This window comes from Equus caballus, chromosome 4 (assembly GCF_041296265.1).
Source record: "Equus caballus isolate H_3958 breed thoroughbred chromosome 4, TB-T2T, whole genome shotgun sequence".
Classification (NCBI taxonomy): domain Eukaryota; kingdom Metazoa; phylum Chordata; class Mammalia; order Perissodactyla; family Equidae; genus Equus; species Equus caballus.
This window is the reverse complement of record NC_091687.1, coordinates 61,590,228-61,601,298: the sequence shown is the minus strand read 5'-3', so window position 1 is coordinate 61,601,298 and position 11,071 is coordinate 61,590,228. Positions and strand designations below refer to the sequence as shown.

Genomic DNA, 11,071 nt, shown 5'->3' with positions numbered 1-11,071 from the left:
GGGTCAATTCCAAAGACGTCGGCCGGGGTAGATTGGTGGAGCGTGAAGTGTAATTTGTTGACTAGAGTCGCTTCGGGTGTTTCCGGAAGGGGCCGAGTCTGTCCTCTGCGCAGGGGAGGGCGTGGGGGAGGGAAAACGCAGGAGGAGGCTGCAGATTCTTCTGGCGGGAGAACGGGGGCGGGGGCGTGGGGGGACCATCAAAGGCGTTGCTGCTGGGACCACCTCCCGGGCTGAGGGGGCTGGACCTCAGAGCTGCGGAGTAAGCTCCTCCCGACAGCGTTAATTTCAAACTGCGCGACCGTTTCTTACCTGCCCTGCGCTAAGGCGGGGGCTGGACCCAATTCGGAGAGAGACATACGCAGGACTCGAGCCTTCCGCAATTCACTGAGCCAATTTGCGCAAGTGACGTCAAGCACCACTGCTCGCCGCAAGGGGGGAGGAGTACGTACTTGGCGTAAGGAGGACGTAGAGCGTTCCCGCCAGTGGCGGCGGTTAGGGCGTTTCCGCAACGGCCTGACGTAGGGGAAGACGCGTTAGTCGGGGGGAAGGTTCTAGAAAAGCGGCGGCAGCGGCTCTAGCGGCAGTAGCAGCGGCGCCGGGTCCCGTGCGGAGGTGCTCTTAGCGGTGTTGTTTCTCAAGCAGCGGCAGTTCTCACTACAGCGCCAGGACGAGTCCGGTCCGTGTTCGTCCGCGGAGATCTCTCTCATCTCGCTCGGCTGCGGGAAATCGGGCTGAAGCGACTGAGTCCGCGATGGAGGTAACGGGTTTGAAATCAATGAGTTCTTGGAAAGGGCATGGCGAGGCCGTTGGCGCCTCGGTGGAAGTCGGCCGCCCGCCTCCGAGGGAGAGCGGCGGTGAAGTCTGGCCCCTTCAGAAGCCCCTGGGCTCAGAATGTTTTTGAAGAGGAGTCGTTAGCGGAGGCCTGCTCGGACCCCACCTTCCCCACCCTCGGCCTGCCGGCGCCATTTCCCTTTGCTGGGGGTGGGGGATGGGGAACTGGCACATGGCGGACGCGGCCCGCTCCGGGGAAAGGCGGGCGCCCGGGCGGGAATTCGCGTTCCCTTCTTACAGCTCGCCGATTGGGGGCCCCGGCGACACCGCATGAGCGTTTCGGCGGGTTTCGGGGCCTCGTGTGTGAGGCTGCGGCGCTTCCCCTCCCCCTCTCTCCCGGGAACCGGATTTGGCGGCCGCCATTTTCATTTCTCTCCTTCCTCGCAGCGTTTTTCTTTTTAAACCTCCGAATCCTGTTAGTTTGCCTCCCTGACCGAAGAGGAGACGTGGTTAACGATTTTTTTTTCTTCTCGGGCTGTTTTCACGGCGTTTTGAGGTGGATTGCGGGTGTTTTGGGCGCTCAAATCGTTAGCGTCCTGCGCACCTCGGTCGAGGCGCCCTCCCTTCCTCTCGATGAAATGGCGCCATTGCGGCCGCGCGGAGCGGGCGGGGGCCGGGCGGCGGCGGGAGCGCCGCCGGGGCTGGGCCGGGCCAGGCGAGCCGACCCGCGGGGACCACGGCGGCTTTTCCCGTCCGCTTTCTCTGTGTAACGGTCCTGCCTTTGTCTGCAGTGATTAAAAAAAGGTGGTTGAATTGCAGGAAAATCTAGAAATACTCAAAATTTGGAGCCATCAGATTAGTATCGGCTACGTGGGTGGCAGCGGGGAAGGAGGTTATGGGGGGGGATTTTTCTCCTGTCGGCTTCCCTTTGGATTAAAGGGCTTGTTCGTGTTTTGAGTAATATTTTTATTGGGAAATTTACTCCTTAGTAGATAAGACCACGGATCCTTGTAAGTGATAAGCCAGAAATTTTGAGGAAAGTCGACTGAAAAATGACTTTATCAGTTGTGCTTTGGTTAAAACATGGCTCGGTCCTTCCATGCGTGTGTTGCCGGATACAGAACTGTTCGAGGCTAGGCCGCTCTGTTTGAACTTTGTCACTTTTCTCATTTATGTTTGCAATCGTGGTTGATCATTACATTGATAAGCATAAGGTCTCAAGCGAAGGGGGTCTCCCTGAGTATTTTTGACCCTAAGCACGCTTATAAAATAACTTTGTTTGTAATCGATAGTGGACATCGGGTAAGTTTGGAAAAAACAGAGGTAAGTAATGAGTTTTTGCCTTTTGTAAGTGATTTGTAAACATTGTTGTAGATGTGCTTTTTTTTAATCTCCGTAGTTTATTTGGATTTTAAAAGAATTGTTTACTATTTGGTGTAAATAAAGCTGAGTCCAAATATCAATATGCTGTATAACTAACCATTTTGACAGATTGTTAAATATCTCAGAAGCTAGTTTAATAATTTAGTCTTTAAAGAATTTTCAGAATCCTGAAAACAGTTAACTATCCAGGAAAAAAATCTGAGTTGCTATCTTAGCGCTGTATTTTCTGAACTGTTGGAAGAATATCCTGCTTAGAGGGAGAAATCTCCATAGAACTGTGGGTTGAGAACTGTAATGCTATTTGCTGGAAATAAGAAATGTACTGTTGTATTGAAAGTTGACGTTTTACTTTTTAGTTGCATTGCGCACTTGTAGCAGTTTGTCCTGGACATTATGATCTATTCTGGTTTCTGAATATTTTTTGTTTTTTCAAGCTAGTCAACTGAAAACCAAATGTAATGATCCATTCTTTAACTGACAGCCCAAGATACAGGGCTATTCATGCAGTGTAATTGCTTTGTGGTTTATAGGGATTAAAAGCTTTCAGCCTAGGCTGCTTTTTTTTTCCCCCCACTTGTAGAATTAGAGATAACTTGTGCTGTGTAGTTTGCCAGATGGCCACTAAGTTAAATACATTTGAGCTTTTAGGTTTTAAAAAAAAATGGTGAGGCATAAATGTTAGCGTTATAAGGTGTAACTACTGGGTAGTTGCAGTGGTCATTTAAATATTTTGATGGTTTTTGAAAAGATGATTACAGTGAACTTATTTGTTACTGTTTATGAGCTCAATAATCAGTTTGTTTCTGTACTTATTTAAATACCAAATAAGGGAGTGCCCATAAAAGTCAATTATGTTAGAACTTTACAGCTTTAGAGACCAATGGTCGTAAAGAAAATACCTGCCTTGCTCAGAAGAGAGGTAAATTTTAAGGATGTTTTGGAACATAACACTGAACGTTTTTTTCTCCCGATAGTGTTTAGTGTGAGGGAAAGAATGATTTTTTTAACCAGTTTTTTTAATGAGATGCCTTAGTATCGCCACCAGGGGGAGCAGTGAAAGGAAAATAAATGTCAGTGTTCGGATACTGAGTTGTGAAATAAATGGTAAACTATTGAGTTATAAGTAAGGAACCAGTAGGTTTTATGTTGAAAAGAAAAAGTATTTAAACTGAGTGTTTAAAAGTTAACTTTAACTTTTCTGTTGTGGAATATAGAATTGAATGCAAATTTTGGTAAGATTTGATAAGAATCCTTAACCCTTCGATGACCAGGGAATAGATTTGCTCTTTTCTCTTCAGAAAGTGTTTTTAATGATATTAAATTGGTTTGAAATAATTTAATGTGAAGTAAATTTAGATCAAGGAGTAATGACTTTGAAACTTGTGTAGTTCAGCTGAGGCAATTTTTTGGTGTAACACAACTAATATGCAGTTTAACATATGGTTTAAATTTGATGTAAGTTTTTTTTTTCCCCCCCAGAAAACTTTAGAAACTGTTCCTTTGGAGAGGAAAAAGGTACTCTGCCAGCAGGTCACCTCATATTTAAGAATTTAATTTCCTGCATACAAAGAGAAAATGTAAATAAAAATTGAAATGGTGTTTTCCTTTGCAGAGAGAAAAGGAACAGTTCCGTAAACTCTTTATTGGTGGCTTGAGCTTTGAAACCACAGAAGAAAGTTTGAGGAACTACTATGAGCAATGGGGAAAACTTACAGACTGTGTGGTACGTTAAAGACAAAAGTACCTGATAGTAGTTCTTCCTCTGTTGCACTTCTGTGTTTAAAATGTGTAGTAAATCATGGAAAAAAGCACTTAAATCTATCTTCTTCGTAAATGTTATCGAGTTATACTGTTCATAGCACAAGTAATGAGATCAAATGATAAAGTTTCCCCTTTGGTTTTATAGGTAATGAGAGATCCTGCAAGCAAAAGATCAAGAGGATTTGGTTTCGTAACTTTTTCATCCATGGCTGAGGTTGATGCTGCCATGGCTGCAAGACCTCATTCAATTGATGGCAGAGTGGTTGAGCCAAAACGTGCTGTTGCAAGAGAGGTGAGCAAAATATAACTTCTTTGTGCAATAAATGTCAAGAAAATTCTGTCCCACGGAAGATTAGAATGTCGTGTTTGAAAGAACTAAGTTGTTTGTATCCAGGTCAAAGTTTTTTGCCCTATTAAAGCTGTGTTGGATTTCTGTACTTTGATTTCAAAAGACTAGGGTCTTATTCATAAGCTGTTGCTTTACCTGGTAATTTATCATAGGGTAGAAGCCATCTTTGGTATGTGGATAGTGTGCTTTCAATCATATTTGTGGTTTATTTTATTAGGATGACTTTTTTTCTCCATTTCAGGAATCTGGAAAACCAGGGGCTCATGTAACTGTAAAGAAGTTGTTTGTTGGTGGAATTAAAGAAGATACTGAGGAACATCATCTTAGAGATTACTTTGAGGAATATGGGAAAATTGATACTATTGAGATAATTACTGATAGACAGTCTGGAAAGAAAAGAGGCTTTGGATTTGTTACTTTCGATGACCATGATCCTGTGGATAAGATTGTGTGTAAGTGTCTGTAAGCATTAGATGTGTGACTGCTTCATTCGTTAAATTTTGCATATGTTAACGCCTACAGCTTTTAATAAGAGGTGAACTTCATAAGTTAGTTACTATCATAGCATGCTGATTTAAAGGAGTCTGAACTTTTTATTCCAGTGCAAAAATACCATACCATCAACGGTCATAATGCAGAAGTAAGAAAGGCTTTGTCTAGACAAGAAATGCAAGAAGTCCAAAGTTCTAGAAGTGGAAGAGGAGGTAACTTAAGTTCTTTTTTTTTTTTTTTTTTTTTAATTTATTTGTAAGAGTGAATTTTAGTAACCAAGACATTTGTTGTAGGCAACTTTGGTTTTGGAGATTCTCGTGGTGGTGGTGGAAATTTTGGACCAGGACCTGGAAGTAACTTCAGAGGAGGATCTGGTAAGTTCAAGTTCTAAGTGTTAGAAGGGTCAGTGTGCTTGATTGAAAGTGATTTAGTTTTCATTAGAATCAGGAAATCCTGTCTGATTTTAAGAAGTTATGCTTAAGTCTTTAACATAGGTTGTATCCTGGTGGGAAGTTCTGATTTGGCCAAGCAGTAGGTAGAAGTTAAAAAACATAATCTTACAACTATTCAGTCAGTCGTAGAGATCATTTTATGGTCTCCAATTTTTAAAAAAGGTAAAATGAGGTTGTAACTACTTTAGAAATCACAAGGTATTCCTGAATAGTGAGTGTAAATATCTGTAGAGTCTTGCTTGTGGGCTTAAAAAGGTTTGTATCTATCTAAGGTAAAGAGATGTCAACAGAAAGTCCGTATCCAGTGTCACTCTTGTGTATAAGTGGAATCTCTTAAATTGAGGCTTGCCGAGTTTCGAGCCCCAAAATGAGACAGTTATCCTGATAATGAGATTTAATTACACCCTTTTGTGTGTTTATTTTTAAGAAGAAACACGTAACACCAGTTTTCCACCATAAGGGAGATGGGTCGTAGTAGTAATTCTCATCCAGAGATCACTAATGAGAATGTGGAGGAAAGCAGGGTAAGGAAGTGAGTTGTGATCAAGGTATAATAATGATTATCTTTTTTCTGCCCCCAACAGATGGATATGGAAGCGGTCGTGGATTTGGGGATGGCTATAATGGGTATGGAGGAGGGCCTGGAGGTCAGTTTCTTCTGTGTTTCAGTTTATGTGACTTAAAGGTTTAATCACACTGTATGTTTGTCTGGTTTAGTGTATACATGAAATTTTCCTTAGTTTTACTTCTTTTATAAAGGGCTTTTGTGATAGTGGTTCAATTGTATGACTTTTCCTTTATAATTACTTTACATCTTAGTTGTTTAGCTTAGAGTATATTTGTAGTTGTTAGTATAGGTTGCAGAATCATTTGGGTGGCTTTTAAATGAGAATTTAAAGATGGCATCATGATATCCCGTTGTTTCTCAAGCAAAAGAATTGGACATAGATGTGATACTCTGTGTACTCTGTTTTCCTGGAAAAACATAGACTATTGGATATAAGCAAGATCAAAATGTAAGGGGAGTGTGAGAGCAATTGTGTCTTCCTTGGCTCTTAAGATAATGAATCCCCCATGATAACATCCAAAAGATCCCAAAGGAAGTATTCTAAAACACCCAAGCGTGCTCCTGGGTACAGTTGAGGTTGTAGGTGTTGTTATATAAAGTGATATATTAAAATATGTGTTTTGTTGGAGTACAGAAAAGGTTGATACTTGCTGACAAATGTCCCAGTAAGAAAGGGACATTTAAAACTGTGAGCTCGTAATGGAAAGCTTATTTCTGGTTTTGCCACTCATTGGGCATGACTGAGTTACTCCTACGTCTCATCATTTCCAACTTTGCTTTGAAATCCAAATAATAATTTGGTGTTAATGAGAATGATGAATTCTAGTATTTAAACTACAAGTAATTTGAGACTAACTGTACCAGTTAAAGGTTTTGAATTACATGCAAGTTTGCTAATTTCTGGTCCTCCCCCCCATTTCTACTCACAAATAGGATAGTGGGCATATGGTTGAAGAGACATGGTGATTTCTAGGGAAGTATGAGTTGGGATCTATTGGACCAGTAGGAGGATGTGGCTCTTCTTCCTCCCACTAGGCTTTGCCTCTTGTCTGCCCCCACAACCCTTACACAAAATACCAGTAAGTGTTGGAGATGCCTTCAGAATCCTTAATATCTTTAGATTTAGAGGAGAGCTTTGACATTACGGGTATTTCTCTATAAAGGTTTTATTCTGTTGGTTGTGGCTAGGCACTCTCTGCCTTCAAATGTTTACCAAAGATGCTCTGTTCTGCCCTTGAGGCTATTCTAGAAAAGATTTTTGTAGAATTAATATTTTACTTATAAAAAATAAGTGTTTTGGAAAGCTAGAAATGGGTGTGATAAGACAGTTCAAATGGCATTGAAAATATTAAGTAATTACTTAAAGGCTTATTTTATAATAGGTGGCAATTTTGGAGGTAGCCCTGGTTATGGAGGAGGAAGAGGAGGATATGGTGGTGGAGGACCTGGATATGGCAACCAGGGTGGGGGCTACGGAGGTGGTTATGACAACTATGGAGGAGGTAAAAAATTCACCTGCAACCTTTATGTGGGATTTTGGATTGAAATTAATGACTTTTAACACGTGAGATTTTTCATTTTGATATTGTCATTAGTTGCCTTTAAAAATTGTAGATAGGTGTTCACATTTATTCTGATCATTTATTTTTTGTGGGAGATTTGTCCTAAATACTTAGCTGTATCATTGGTTTAATGTTTGATTATATTGTTCTGATGTTCATTATGCAAAACCTAGTAGCCCCCTTTTGTTTCTTTTGCAGGAAATTATGGAAGTGGAAATTATAATGATTTTGGAAATTATAACCAGCAACCTTCTAATTATGGTCCAATGAAGAGTGGAAACTTTGGTGGTAGCAGGAACATGGGGGGACCATATGGTGGAGGTAATTGATTAGATTATTTAAATTATTTTGTGTGGTTAAAGGATTAGTCTTTCATGACTTGCTAATTGTTAGTTTATTTATCTTTGGGTAACTTCCTTCATATATATTGTTACTGAAATAGGAACTTTGTGGAAGCAAAAAATTGTAACGTCAGCTTGGGGGATCGGAGTGGTTGACATGAGATGTTCAGTAGTGTGAAACATTCAGGAGTTGGGAAAGGAGGTTAGGTATTTCGGGTGGGTGTTCTTTTTTTCCTTTTCCTTGGCTCATTTAAGAGAAGGACAAAATTGCTGAGCACATTACAAGTGGTATAAATGTGTATGAGTTGTTTCTTAGAAACTGAATATAGTAAATAATCCCAAGCTTTTATTCAAACCATTGTTTCAGTTACTCTTGAGAAAATTTTTAGTAGGACCAAATTTCTTTTGCCTCTTGTGGTTGGCATATTTTTTTTAAAAATCCGTTACTAACTCCAAATGATTGTGGTAGAGAACCCTCTAAAAGAATAGCATCAGTAAAATGTTTTTAATTCTAAAGCACGAACTTAGAATATCTATGAATCTGGATAATTTGTCTTCTAAGTAATTAGGTTAATTGGAAATGATGGGTTATGAGCTCTCTGTTTTGAAGAGTGTGTGGCTATAAAATAGTCAACGATAGTGTTAAGATAATTATGGAAATTGTAGTAAGTTTGCTTTCTCTTGCTGTTCTAACAATTCTAGGAAACTATGGTCCAGGAGGCAGTGGAGGAAGTGGGGGTTATGGAGGGAGAAGCCGATATTGAGCTTCTTCCTATTTGCCATGGGTAAGTAGCTTTTGAGTTTTATGTATTATTGTTTTGGGAGACCTAGCTGCCAGGAGTAAAAGCTTTTTAGGATCATGTTATCTTTCCTTAAAATCTGGGTAGATGGATAATTTCATAACCTATTTTTTTTTTACTCTTTACTTCTGTTGAAACAGGCTTCACTGTATAAATAGGAGAGGATGAGAGCCCAGAGGTAACAGAACAGCTTCAGGTTATCGAAATAACAATGTTAAGGAAACTTATCTCAGTCATGCATAAATATGCAGTGATATGGCAGAAGACACCAGAGCAGATGCAGAGAGCCATTTTGTGAATGGATTGGATTATTTAATAACATTACCTTACTGTGGAGGAAGGATTGTAAAAAAAAAAAAATGCCTTTGAGACAGTTTCTTAGCTTTTTAATTGTTGTTTCTTTCTAGTGGTCTTTGTAAGAGTGTAGAAGCATTCCTTCTTTGATAATGTTAAATTTGTAAGTTTCAGGTGACATGTGAAACCTTTTTTAAGATTTTTCTCAAAGTTTTGAAAAGCTATTAGCCAGGATCATGGTGTAATAAGACATAACGTTTTTCCTTTAAAAAAATTTAAGTGCGTGTGTAGAGTTAAGAAGCTGTTGTACATTTATGATTTAATAAAATAATTCTAAAGGAAATTGTGTAATTATAGACTTTTTATTTTAAATAAGTTAAGGAGTGGGTAGTATAATTAAGGTCCATTGCAAAGCTGTTGTTATATTTGTGTAAGATAAATGCTGGTCAGATAAAAGTGTGTTGTCTGCAATTCATCAGGATTAAATTATCTAGATAACTTAAGGGATATCTCTGCAAGGAGAAACACCTTTTTAGATCTTTTAGATGCTGCTTCTTCAATGCAAGGAAAGGAAATAACCCCAGCGAGGTACTCTTCAGGGATACAGGTCTAGTACAAGAGAACTCTTGACGGCTACTAAGTTCAGCCAGTCTTAAAAAACTGTGCTGTTTCTACAAAGCTTTAACTACAGTAGTTTATAAGGATGCCAACGAAAGCTGAGGGTGTAGAGCAAAATAGTTCTAAGCTTCAGTTAAACTTCTTTAGGTAAGATCTTATTTACTTTTCCTTTCTTAATTTTCCTCCCCAAAAGATAAACTAATACTCTTCAATGGTCTTTCAGTATAGTGGTTCTTATGTAGTTTAACATAGCTATAAATTGAGTTTAACAATTTATAAACTCAAGAGAATAATTTTATAAACCCTGTTTTCCAATCTGTCATTTACTTAAATTATTTTGGTTTTTTCCCTTTTTTTCCTTCTTTCCCCCACCCCCCCTCCCCCTCTATGAAGATTCAGGTGCTTAACATATCATTTTTTTCCCTGCTGGAATTTTAGCAATGATATGAACCATGGACAAGTATATTCTGCTGCCACAAAGACTGTAAAGTGCTTCATTTCAACAGCTGAGGCAAGCCAAGTGATCATTAATAAAGCTTTTCTTGGTTCCTTCAGTGGTGTTGGTAGTAAAATGGTAGGTAAAAGTTAGGCTGCAAATTCAATGAATCATGAAATTTCCCATCGTTACACCCTTGTGTATTCACATTTCTTGGATCAAGCATTTTGAGTGAACTAGGAGTTTTTATTAAAAATAAAGACATTGTGTTTTTCTGTTACATGTTCTGTTGATACGGTTGTTCTAGCTTTACATGCTTATCAGGATCAGGCTAAGGAGAAAGTTCAATCTATATTTTCAGATAATAGTTTATACTTTAATGAATAAAGTGTGTCTCTACATTATAAATCCTCTATGTATCCAGTACTAAATACTCAGGTTTAAATGTGGTAATTCTCTCCCAATCCCCTGCGTTATAGGAGAGATGTAGGTTGGCTGCTGAAATTCATTTCTTAAATGTCATCAGAGTTTGGTTGCCTGGCTTTATTGCCTTTTCAGGAATGTGGCATATTAAATCAGGGCATATTCTACTGTATGCACCAGTGAGTCTTCTTTGATCCTAAGACCACCACTGAAGTTATTTAGGTTCTTTGGACAAACATGATAAACTTCTTCAGATACTTTTTTTTTCCTTTGGCAGGAAGGTGTCTTGCTGCAGGTAACTAATGAAGAAGTGGTCAACCACAGAGTCTTCAAGAAATAAGAAATTCTGTACCATCTGAAAGTAGTTCTTGTTGGTGCCTTCATTTTAAAAAGCACTCTTTAAGATTAAAGGGAAATGTTTTCTGATAAAATACAAACTTCATTTAGTACAGGTTCTTAATATAAAACATTTACAAATTGAGTATTGTTTGTAAAAGAGTAACATCAAATTGGCTAGAGAGAGAAATGTATCATGTTTTAAATTAGGTTTTGTGAGTAGACAGATTAAAATTTTATTTTAAATATAAAGTTTATAAAATAAATACTTTTGTATCCAAATACTTGGTGTAATGTTTACACATAAAATGTGTGAATCTTGTTCTATAAACATTCAGTTGTCTAAAGGATTGCCATCCCCTAGACTTAAAGCAGTTTCACAAAGCAACACATTGCCATTTTTCTTAGAATATTGATAGACAAATGAGAAATGCATTGTGGACATACTGGCTGTCCTAATAAAACGCCATTCTTTATACACTGTA

General features: G+C 39.1%; 1 protein-coding gene across 33 annotated transcripts; it reads left to right on the top strand.

Annotated features, from left to right (window-relative positions):
* The first annotated feature begins 622 nt into the window (after positions 1–622).
* Positions 623–11,071, top strand: HNRNPA2B1 (heterogeneous nuclear ribonucleoprotein A2/B1). 33 transcript variants are annotated; one of them, XR_011438203.1, is made up of 14 exons: positions 624–757; positions 3,634–3,669; positions 3,767–3,877; positions 4,061–4,207; positions 4,506–4,716; positions 4,867–4,968; positions 5,050–5,130; positions 5,793–5,855; positions 7,159–7,278; positions 7,537–7,659; positions 8,382–8,464; positions 9,310–9,538; positions 9,830–9,902; positions 10,528–11,071. XR_011438203.1 is itself a non-coding variant. In XM_023639395.2 (12 exons), the coding sequence occupies exons 1-11, from the start codon at positions 752–754 to the stop codon at positions 8,441–8,443; spliced, it is 1,062 nt and encodes a 353-aa protein (XP_023495163.1). In that variant the 5' UTR covers positions 624–751; the 3' UTR covers positions 8,444–8,464; positions 10,528–11,071. The 33 variants fall into 33 exon arrangements, 10 of the variants coding, with proteins under 10 accessions (XP_070121857.1, XP_070121856.1, XP_023495164.1 ...); XR_002807484.2 differs by having other exon boundaries at positions 9,830–9,965; XR_011438209.1 differs by lacking the exon at positions 3,634–3,669 and having other exon boundaries at positions 623–757.